We start from the raw sequence: 11,867 nt of genomic DNA, 5'->3' as shown, positions 1-11,867 counted from the left end.
CAACTTCTTTCCCAAGTGACCCCAGGCCAGTGTCAATAGGGGATCTGTGTTCAAAGGGGAGGGTCCTCTGAGAGCGCAAGCATGGGCGCAGTGCGAGCTCATTTAGTGCATGGGTGTATGTGATGATGCTCAGTGTTCAAGACACCACAGCCCTTGCCCGACTTCATCCTCCTGGTGCGATGGGGCGCCTGAGACCCACAGCACAGGTGTTGGGAGGAGACAATGCTGTCCTTGGAAGCCTTGTCACCAAACTACACAGAGGACCTCGCACCCTCAGTTAAACGTCCTCTCCCGGGTCCCCGCTACTAAGTCTCACCGGGTTCTGTCCCCACAGGTGGAGGAGTTTGAGCAGGACGTTCCCCAGGACTTGGGGCCACTGCAGTTTGTGAAGTTGCGCAAACACCACTCCCTGGTGGACAATGCCTGGTTCTGCGACCGCATCACCGTGCAGGGCCCAAGATCCTTCCAGGAGGCTGCCTTCCCCTGCTACCGCTGGGTGCAGGGCGAGGGCGTGCTGACCCTGCCTGAGGGCACCGGTGAGGGGTCACCTCAGGGAAGTGGGTGCAGAAAGTAAGGACGACTGGAGGTGGGGAAGCAGGGGATAGCACTGAGGAAGTGCCTAGAGGGGTTGAAAAAGTACATGCTCAGCAGGTTAAAGATGGACAAGACAGGAAAGGAGGGGGACGGTATACATAGAATGAAAAGGACTGGAAATGGGACTGGACAAGGAAATGAGTGATGTGTAGATCCCACCTCTCAAAAAGGTGAGCACAGAGAATGGGAGGTGCAGCCATGCTGGGAAACAGAAGAGCCAAAGTAAAGGGGCAAGGAGACCTCTCCCTGACTGTGAACATGGTAGGGCAGGGACAGGTGAGGCTAGCACATGTGATTCCCAAGAGGAGACAGGGAAGGGGAGCAACAAACAATATGACATGAAGAGCTGGTTTGGCTGTGAAAACATGGAAGACAACTGTGAGGACATGGAGCACAATGACGGGGTGAGGGTGAATGAGGACAGCAAACAGAGAATCTGTTACCTTAGGAAATAAGAACAAGAGACAATTGAGGGAAATGACAGGTAAGACTGGAAGCCTGAACTAAATGTCTTTGAGGCACAAGTAAGTATAAGTACCGATGAGGGCAGGGTTAAGCCAGGTTACCAACTATAAACTATGTGGAGTTGAGGACAGGTGAGATGAAGCCAGGTAAATGTAGCAACATGGATCCATTACTTGGTTTGGCGCACATAGAATATCTTATCCTAGGGGAACAGGTGACAGTGGAAGTAGCCTGAGGTCAGAGGATGTAAGTGTTCTTCACTTGAAATATGTCATTTTTGAAGAACAGATTAAGGTGTGGGCAGGGCAGGACCAGAACAGGGGGAATTAACAAAGGAATTTTGGATAATATAGGATAGATGTTGACATTTCAGCTGATTAAAAATGAAATTCATAGATAATGAAGAAGAAGATAGATAGATAGATAGATAGATAGATGATAGATTAGAGTGAGGTGTTATGTTAGGGTGTCAAAAATGATTTTCCTCTCAGGACAAATATGAGATTGGAGATTGGTGAAATGAAGAAAAGGGAGTGGGTGAAGATGAATGGTTAGTAAATTAAGTAGGGAGACAGAGCCAGAAAAAAAAGGCAAAAGAGTATGATGCCATGCAACTAAGAAATAGGAGATTGGAAGAAGCCAGGGCATAGCATGAAATTGGAGAACGCATTTGCCTTAATGTCTCCCCAGCCCGTCTGGCAGGAAACAATACCTGGGATGTGTTCCAGAAGTATCGAGAACAGGAACTGGAGGAAAGACAGCAAATCTACTGGTGACCACCCTACTAAAGCCTCCCAATTGTAACCCCTTCCCTGACAACTTCCTCCATCACTGATTTCTACCCCCTCCATTAACCTTTGTCCCCATCTGCTAGCTGGGCCACCTGGAAAGAAGGGTTACCCCTGACAATAGCTGCAGGCAGTGAGGATGATCTACCAGCAAATACAAGATTCCACGAGAAGAAGAGGCTGGACTATTCATGGACAGCAATTACAGGGTGAGGAAATGGTCAGAGTGAAGTGGGGCTGGTGGATCCAGAAACAAGTAGGATTTGGTAAATTGGTGGTTTCATCCTTGATGTCTGTTCTAGGATTGTGGAGGTTGCTCTCAAATATGTTTATACCCTCCCGAGATCCTGGAACAGCCTAGAAGATTTTGATGAATTATTCTGGGGACAAAAGACTGCCCTGGCTGGTCAGTGGTTTCCCCAGGTCTAAGAACTTATGCATGGGGATCTCACAGATGTTTCAGGCATGAAAATATGTGGGCTGGAACCATGTTACTAAATCCCTGGGTTAGAGTCTGGGGAAGAGGGAAATTGGGTTGTGGTGAATATCCTCCTCCTAACCTCTACACCAACCCCACAGAGAAGGTTCAAAAGTGCTGGCAGGATGATGAGTTTTTTGGCTACCAGTTCCTCAATGGGGCCAACCCAATGCTATTGAGACGCTCCACCTCTCTGCCCTCCCGGCTGGTAGTACCCTCAGGGATGAAGGACCTTCAGGCCCAGTTGGAGAAAGAACTCCAGGTACAACCTCCAGCCCTTTATTGTCTTCTTGTCTGTGTGGGGAATTGAAGTGGTGAAGGGGAGGGACCAAAGGTGAGTCAGGGAAGGGAGGCTGTGATGAGCCACTGTCCTTGGATACAGAGTCCTCTGCTAGAAATCCTATAGGAGATAAAGTACTAGTATGTAGGGAAAAGCATCAAGGCTTGATACAGCCAATAAAGCAGACCATTAGGAGATATTAGGAAAAGGAACTTGGGCAACTTAACAAGGGAAGAGTTTGGCATACCTGTGGTACAGAATCAACAGGCACACAGTACCTAGTTCTGAAACTACCTCTGACATAGACAAGCCACATGTCTCTAGGGAAGATTCCTTTCATGGGGTCTTAGCCCTCCCTGTAAAATGAGAGAACTTGAACTTGATGCTCTAGTGCTTCCTTCACTTCTGCCACTGGGACTCTGGGACTGATGTAAGATAATGGCAAGAAAAGAGAGTGAAAGTCTTTATGTTTTTTCTCATTTTCCTTGGCCCTGTGGAGGTATGCTTTCAACTAACCGTGGATATGGTCCTTTGTTCCTCAGAACGGTTCCCTGTTTGAGGCTGACTTCATCCTACTGGATGGAATTCCAGCCAATGTGATCCAAGGAGAGCAGCAGTACCTGGCTGCCCCCCTTGTCATGCTGAAGATGGAACCCAGTGGGAAGCTGCTACCCATGGTCATCCAAGTAGGTGATATGGGTTTCCTCCTAACACTACTCTGTGTTCATCCCCAACTTCTGCCAAGGGACAAAGACAGCTGGTGCTTGTCACCCACCCCTGCCTCAGTCAGTGAGACCTGTCCTCATCTCCCGTCTCATTTCAACCTTGCAACCTGCTCAATACCCAAAATTGCTGTTTTAAGACTCATAATGGTCTCTGTTGGTTCTCACCCTAAGGCTATAAATCTCTTTCTGACCTTTGAGTCTCACCAATCAATTGATGAGAACTGTCAGTTATCTCACATGTCCAGCTTCTCCTTCCTATTCTACCATCCTAACTTACACCCTCATCAGGTTTCTCTCAGTCATACTGGACACCTCTTTCCAATTCCTCTGGCTTTGAACCTGACCAGTAAGGCACTCACGCTTCCCCACAGCTAGTGAAAGGATGAGTGGAAGGGTCCTCATTCCTTCTACTAGATTATAACCCTCTGGTAGAAAACAATCTTAGTAACCAGTATTTCCCCCAGAATACTAAGCATATTGTATAAGCATTTGATAAGGTTAATGGATGCTTAATTTATCTTGATTGCAGATTCAGCCTCCCAGCCCCAGCTCCCGCACACCACCGCTGTTCCTGCCCTCAGACCCTCCACTTGCCTGGCTCCTGGCAAAGACCTGGGTCCGAAGTTCAGATTTCCATCTACATGAGCTCCAATATCATTTGCTGAACACTCACTTATTGGCTGAGGTCTTTGCTGTGGCCACCATGAGGTGCCTCCCAGCATTACACCCTGTCTTCAAGGTACATCCTCTACCCTCCATTTCCCATCTCTCTCACATCCCAGAGGAAGGAAATGTGCAACCGTTCTCCAGAATTAAAAAGTCTAATCCATCTGGTTGGGAACATATTAACAGGGTTTCTTCTAATTGAGCAAGTGTCCATGATATTGTAACAAAAAAATCTTTATAGGAATTTGTGGATGGAGAAGAGGAGATAGTAGTGTCAGGATTTTGAGCCTGTGTCTTTATTTCTAATGTTTAAATTATCTTTATTTTGAGACTGTCATAGATCTTCATGCAGTTATTTTTAAAAATGCAGAGAGATGCCAGCTATTGTATTAAGTCAAGTTACCTAGCATATATTTGGCATTTACTGTAAGGCAGTTCTGATATTCTCCAGCAGAGTCTGGTGTACAGTAAAAATATAATTTGATTTTCAAAAATATTGCTCTATGTTCAGAAAGTTAGCATTTAACTGGGAAGACAAATGGTACACATAAAAATAACTAGATAACAGTATCTAGAAATAAACTTTGAAATCAAGAGAGAAAGCAATAAATACTATATTTTTATGGAGAATGTTCCACCACAATTTGGGAATCACTAAATAGAACATTAAAGGAATAAAAGAGTAGCCCAAGAGGTTATTTAACCTGCCAATGAGAGGTGTGTGGCATGGTAGTTAGACCAATGGAAAGGAAAATGCAAAAAGACCTTGTGATGAGAGGAAATAGTAGTTGCAGCATGTCTGGGTGCAAGATTGGAGAGAAAGCTCAGAGGTCTGAGCTGCTGCAACAACTAGGAGCCAACTAGGTAGATACTGTTTAACTGATCTAGAAATATTGTGGTTTTATAAAACAGCCTAGAATCTATTGCTAGCCAGAAGACAGCAAAAATAGTCTTGTGGTTGCTTAAAAATGTTTTTGAAATCTTGATGACACTTCACGTATAGTAGCAGGAGGGGAAATCATACAGGCTTAAAATCAGGATCAATTGTCAGAAACAATACAATCAAAAAAATCCAGTTTGAGGTGAATGATGAGATGCTCAGTTTTAGGTACATGGAGTTTGAAGTGGTAGCAAGATATGTGAGTACATACTAGGTAGAATATCTGAATTGTGCTTCTTCCAGGAGATACACATTCATCCCCAAACCTGTCCATTGGAAGCAATGACCCCTTAGGGTTGTAGAATAACATAGACATGGTAGACACTAACAGAATTCCTTTATCTTGGATTTGATTGACTTTATGATGCCTTTGCATCACCATCTTCTGTGTATCTTAGTGGTTGAACCATTTTTTACACTTTAAAATCCCCCTTTCACAGCCCCCTCTACACCTGTCTCCCCTCACCATAACAACTGCATCCCATGGTAAACAGCTGAGTTGTTACCAAGTCACTCAGCAGGGCTAAGCCTTCCCACTTCACAAAGGTTACCTGCACAGGCTCTGCATTCAGACTGCAGGTGTATGAATCCTAAATTCTAGCCTCAGTTCTTACCATATGTGTGCTCAGTGTTCTCATTTCTGCATGGGGATAAGAGCTCCTTCATGGAGTTCATGTGGGATAACAGAACAACGGGATAAATGCTGCAAAAATAGTAGTTCTTGCTATTTTGATTACTTCTTTGTATTCTGGTATCTTCTGTCCTCATGTAGACTTTGGGTTTTCTATGACACTCAGCATATTTTTGAATCTTTCTAAAGTTTCAGAACAGTGTGAGTTGCCTTGATATGTTGGTACCAGTGATATCAGTTGGGTCCTTCCCTCTCTGCAGCATCACCAACTCACGTGAATACCAATATTGCATGAATCCTCCATCTCAGAATGAAGACAAAATTGTTTGAGACAAAAGGAACTGCACATGAGGATCAAATAGTTTTTAATAATGACCAAGGGAAAGCAGGGTAAATTAAAAATGCCTAATTGGTGGTGGGAAGAGGTTTGACAACAGCCCCCTGGCTGATAAAGAACATAGATCAATATGGTTATTTAATTCTGAAAGTACCCTACACACCCCACCCCTAACCCCAAAATTTAAAAAATGCAAGAGTAAAACAACTAGAGATTGAAGGAACAGATTTGAAAATTAGTAGAAAGGCCAGTTTAAACTGTAAGGGTATGAATGATAAAAAAAATTATTTTTAAAAATCCAAAGTTAAAGGGCTGATTCCCAAAGGACATCTATACTCAAGGTGGAAAGAATAAAGGTAATGATAACAGCTACTGTACAAGGATGTATGTGTGCTAGGTAATGTACTGAACACTCATTTTTATACACATAACCATCACCACAGCACCTGTGATGAGACCCTATTGTCATCCCCTGTAAAGAGAAAAAGAGATGGACGCTTAGAGGGTTTATTATCTTGGTCAAATATCAAAGTAAGTGGTGAAGTGTATATTAAAATCCCAGTCAGTCAGACTCCAAAGCTCAACTCACAGGGCAATAGGAGAATATGAGACTAAGAGAACAGAAAGGCAAAAGCAGACAATCCTGCAAAGGCACTAGCAGGTAGGGAAGTGTCAAGATGAAAGAAAGTCACCATGCTGAGTGCAACTCTTTAAATAAGAACCCAAGTATTTCCTCCATAAACCACCCCCTCCAACCTTCTCCATCCAGCTCCTGATACCACACACACGCTACACCATGGACATCAACACCAGGGCACGGAACCAACTCATCTCAGATGGAGGTGTGTTTGATAAGGTAAGGAGGTGGAGTGTGGTGACACCTAATCACCCAGTTCTGCATGACCTCCTGTCACTTTCAAGATTCCAGGGTCCCCTTTGTAAATGTCCTGACCCTTAAACCCAGGAGCTTTGTCCCTTTATCCCAATGTCTTTGAATCTGAAAAGGCCTATCTGACCACTTTATATACTATGCCATGTTCTCCAGCTCTGTTTCTCCCCATAAGACCTCTCATATCTATTGGCACAGGTAGTGAGCACAGGTGGAGGGGGCCATGTGCAGTTGATCCGTCGGGCCATGGCTCAGCTGACCTACCGCTCTCTCTGTCCTCCTGACAATCTGGCTGATCGGGGCCTGTTGGGAATCACAAGTGCCTTCTATGCCCATGATGCTTTACGGCTCTGGGAGATCATTGCTCGGTGGGTGAGAGTGGGAGGTGACCAAGAAAAGGGGCATTGGGGACAGTGAAAATAGAGCTTTTGCCTGAGGTCAGCATGGGACAAAAGGAGCATGAAACAATAAGGTCCAGACAGGAGAAGCAGAGGACTCAATCCTGAGAATGATGAGGAAGAATGAGGAGAAAGTGGGTGGGGTCTGCAAATGGGGAGACTGAAAGAGTAAGCAGGCAGAATCGTGTGGGTGGGTAAAACCAAGAGATCTGGTGGAATTGGGGATTTTGTTACAAAGAGTGACTATCAACCATGTGCATGGAATTCTTAAAACTAATGATCCACATGTTCTTCCTTTCTAAACTAGTGTGTAGAAAGAACTAGCAGATGTCCCAAAGGCAAGACTTGTAAGATCTGTCCCCAGATACAGTGAGAGTCAGATGGATAGAGACCACAGAAAAGGAGTAGCAGTTAGAGGCTACTGCCTTCTACTCTCAAGCAGCTCAGCTCCCTTCTCCTCTGGGCAGGTACGTGGAAGGGATCATCCACCTCTACTACCAGGGGGATGATGTCGTGAGAGGGGACCCTGAGCTGCAGGCCTGGTGTAGGGAGATCACTGAGGTGGGGCTGTGCCAGGCCCAGGACCGAGGTAAGATCCCTCCCCAGAGAAGAGAACTCCTTGGACACTCTGCTGAGAAACCCTTCTCAGTCTTGCCCATCTGGGGACATGACCCCAACCCCTCATCATGCCCATCCCTCCACACATGAAACATCTGAATCCCATTCCCATCTCCTAAGACTCAGGACAATTCTACAAACCCAAGAATTGTCCTCCTCAGAGACCCTCATGCTTTTACATAGATGCCCCTCACCTGCCAATGGGAATAATAAGGCCAGAACCACAGCCAGTAAGAAATCTGCCCAGGCCCTGCCAGGATCTCTCCTAATCTTTGTCTATTTTCTTACTTAAAGATAGAAATGGGGAGATTATTCCCACCAAAGACCATGACAGCTCATCCTATCTTTCCCTCCCTTTTCCTCCTTCCTTCTATTGACCAGCATACAGAGAGGATCCAGACATCACACACACCTGCCATAGTGCCAGGTCATTTCTAAATGTAGTCCCAATACTGTATATATTTTGACTTAAACCCTAACTCAGTGTCATGATCCTTGAGACTCATGTTCCTTAGGCAAAAGTGCCCTCCTCACCGGTGAACTACCTTCAGGTCCCCTACCCCATTTTTTATCCATAATGAAGAAATGGCCTTTCTTGAGCTCTTCCCAGATTAATATTCTTCTCTCTAGTACACATAAGCAGCTAGGACTGTTTTGAATCATCCTTTAGCTCCTTGCCCCTTCACACTTCACACCAATACCTTGAATCCCATCTACCCCCTCCATGCAATAACTGTAGCCAATAGCTTAGAGCTATTACCTATAACTGCGCCCTGAGGATACAAACATCAGTAAACCACACCCTACCATAGAGTGGAGTCTTACCTCAAAGTATCTGGGGCTGTACCTTCCCCATTCATCCAACGGCACCTCAGCAGCCCTTCAAGACCAAAGTCTCTGTAGTATGTCCCAGTTCTGGCCATCAGGCTCTACGTGCTCCAAGAGACCCTCTCATTCTCTCTTTCATGCTTCTCCCCATGAAATATCCACATCAGAGCACTTGTAAAACATATTTGACTGTGAGATTTAACTACTTATACTCACATTGTTCTCCCTCAGCGTTCATGGTTCTCTTTGTGCCATCATTCTCTCATCACCCTCATTAAAGGCAGTGTGTTAAGATTTTCTCTTCCCAGAACTATTTGTTGAGAAAGCCATTTAATCTCTTTGACTTTTAATATCCTTTCTCTGAAGTGAATATAACTCTTGTCCCAAATGAAACACTGAATGTAAAAAGTAGACACATGTGTAAAGCAACCAATGTAAAATGATTGTGATCATATCCCCACTCCAAAAACTTACCCCCCCCCCAATTTGATCAGCAAGTGCAATAGGTGAGCAAGTCCTTAAACTCCCTGAGCAGCATCTCAACTGTAAATTGAGTGGAATAGGACAGTGGATTTGGTGCTGTTCCAGCTCCAACATGAGTCTATGACTTCTCTTTTTTTCTGCATTATAGCCCAGATACCTGAAACTACTTTCTGGGAATGGGAGAGAAACTTTGGTATTCTTTTGTTTTTGTTGCTAATGCTCACTGGAGGATATTTTTCCATGGACTTTTAGAGAAAGGGGAAGGGAGGGGGAGAGAGTCAGAAAGAGAAATATCCCTGTGAGAAAGACACACCAATTGGTTGACTCCTGCACGTACCCCGACCTGGGCGGGGATCAAGCCTGCAACCGAGGTACATGCCCTTGAATGGATTGAACCCAGGACCATTTGGTCCATGGACCCATGCTCTGTCCACTGAACCAATCCAGCTAGCACAACCATTTGACTTTTGGGAAGAGTAGGAATTTTATTAAAATAAAACAAATATGGAGAAAAGTTAACATTATAAATCATTGTCCTACAACTTGAACTTTTAGTAAAGTGACATACCTGTATAATTAGCACAAAGAACAAAAAACATTACCCGTTGCCCAGAAAGCCCCTTGTATGCTATTCCAGCCCTTGCCCTTCCAAAATTAACCACTTCATACTGTGTAGGTTACTTTTACCTGTTTGAACTTTGCACAGATGAAAATACAAACATGCACTCACTAAGGTCTCAAAATATGTTTGAAATTTACCCATGCTGTTCTGACATGCAGTTCATTGTTCTCATTGTATATTATTCTATTTTGTGAATATGATGGTCTTTATTTATTCCTTTCTGCCATTGATGGGCATGTGGGTTGTTTCCATTTTGAAGCTATTAATGTCATTGCTGCTGTGAGCAATGTTGTGTGTACAATTCTGTTGGGTGTGTATCTAGAAGTGAAATTGATGGTCATAAGATATGTGTATGTTCAGTTTTAGTTTCTGACAGTTTTCCAATGTGCTTGTAAACATTTACTCACCCTCCACAGAGTATGAGATATAGTCAGTATCTTCTCAAATATTTGAAAAAATAGTTTGGTCATATTGTGAATATGTTGTGTTTTCACATTTGAGTTTAAGTTGTATTCTCCAAGGGACTAGTAGAACCGAGGAACTTGTCCTGGGTTTAGTAGCCACATGGATATCGTCCTTTGTGCGGAGCCTGTTCCTCTTTTGTACCATTTTATTTTGGGTTGTCTACCTCTCTCCTGTTGCTTTTAACCACTTTTTGAACACTGGATATTTGACCAACCAGTCTCTCAGGCCTGCCCACTCCCCCACCTTATAAACATACCTACAATGGGCTGAGGGGTTTATATGGACCATCTCCATGGACCATATCCTTTATAAGGTAACTATCATTATCTCTACTCTCAAAGTAAACTAAATAGCAGCCCAGAGAAGCCAAGCAGTTAGGCCGAGGCAATGCAGTTAATCAGCAGCAAAGCAAGGACAGGTTCCTTGACTAAATTATTAACTACCCCACCTTTTATATCTCATATCTCCTTTTCCTGCCTTACTTATATACTTTTCACTATCTAACAAACTCTGTAATTTTACTTAGTTATGCTGTTTATTACCATTCTTCACTACACAGATTCTCTTTTGCCCATACAGATGCCCAATGCCTACATAGTGTCTGGTACATACTAGTTCATTACTTTTTGAATGAATGAACATTAACAAGTTCTAATATATGGACATGTCAAGATATTAGCCTTTACTTCCTTATCTCCTTTGGAACTGCACTGTCTAAGCTTTGTTCTTTTCTCTAGGTTTCCCTGTCTCCTTCCAGACTCGGGCTCAGCTCTGTCATTTCCTTACCATGTGCATTTTCACATGCTCTGCCCAGCATGCAGCAGTCAACACGGGCCAGGTATGGGCAGCTGAAAGGCTGGTCTGTGAGAGAAAGTTTCTGGGTGAGGGGACACTTGAGGGAGAGAGCTGGGGTCTAGGGTCCTGAATCAAAGTTTCTGAGTGACTCCAGATTCTTCCTCCCCCAGTTCGACTGGTTTGCTTGGGTCCCTAATGCCCCATCCTCAATGCGGATGCCCCCACCCACCACCAAGGAAGATGTCACAATGGACACAGTGATGGGCTCACTGCCTAATGTCCGGCAGAGCTGTCTTCAAATGTCCGTCACATGGCACCTTGGCCGGCCCCAGCGAGACATGGTGAGAGGGGACCTCTGGAACTCTGAGGGGACTGATGGCTGACAAGGAGACATTAGGGTGAGGGACTGGAGTTGGGTTCCTTTTTTCTTAGAACTAGAAGATGATTGATCCTTTCTTTCTGCTCCAGGTACCACTGGGGCATCACCAAGAAGAGTATTTCTCAGGTCCTGAGCCCAAGGCTGTTCTAAGGCAGTTTCAGGCTGATCTAGACAAACTGGAAAAGGAAATCGTGGCCCGGAATGAGCAGCTAGACCTTCCCTATGAATACCTGAAGCCCAGCCTCATAGAGAGCAGTATCACTATCTGAGCCCAAATTGTTCATCCTCCAAATACTTTAGGCCTCCACCATGCTTAACATTTCCCCCTCTGATGTTTACTTTTTTTATGCATCTGAGTTGCTATGGCTCTATTTTCTCCTGTTGGGTTCCCTACCTAAATATCTCACCTGCATGAGGCAATGTTCTTACTTCCAGTTCCCTAATAGGATGATCTTTACCTTGAAACCAACTCTCTCAGAAATCAAA

At 44.4% G+C, this 11,867-nt stretch overlaps 1 protein-coding gene across 1 annotated transcript in view; it reads left to right on the top strand.

Moving 5' to 3' along the window:
- Positions 1-11,650, top strand: part of LOC102248722 (arachidonate 12-lipoxygenase, 12S-type) — a gene marked incomplete at its 5' end in the record, with an annotated part of 18,921 nt that extends 7,271 nt beyond the window's left edge. Inside the window, 13 exons of the mRNA XM_005866005.1 lie at positions 335-536; positions 1,750-1,831; positions 1,934-2,056; positions 2,150-2,253; positions 2,427-2,587; positions 3,148-3,291; positions 3,860-4,069; positions 6,674-6,760; positions 6,992-7,161; positions 7,659-7,780; positions 10,945-11,045; positions 11,173-11,343; positions 11,471-11,650. Coding sequence (XP_005866067.1) covers positions 335-536; positions 1,750-1,831; positions 1,934-2,056; positions 2,150-2,253; positions 2,427-2,587; positions 3,148-3,291; positions 3,860-4,069; positions 6,674-6,760; positions 6,992-7,161; positions 7,659-7,780; positions 10,945-11,045; positions 11,173-11,343; positions 11,471-11,650 — 1,857 coding nt within the window. The remainder of the gene's footprint in view (positions 1-334; positions 537-1,749; positions 1,832-1,933; positions 2,057-2,149; positions 2,254-2,426; positions 2,588-3,147; positions 3,292-3,859; positions 4,070-6,673; positions 6,761-6,991; positions 7,162-7,658; positions 7,781-10,944; positions 11,046-11,172; positions 11,344-11,470) is intronic.
- Positions 11,651-11,867: the final 217 nt, after the last annotated feature.

The sequence above is a fragment of the Myotis brandtii genome, unplaced genomic scaffold (genome assembly GCF_000412655.1).
Source record: "Myotis brandtii unplaced genomic scaffold, ASM41265v1 scaffold2193, whole genome shotgun sequence".
In the NCBI taxonomy this organism is placed as follows: Eukaryota; Metazoa; Chordata; class Mammalia; order Chiroptera; family Vespertilionidae; genus Myotis; species Myotis brandtii.
This window is presented reverse-complemented; position numbering and strand designations above follow the sequence as displayed.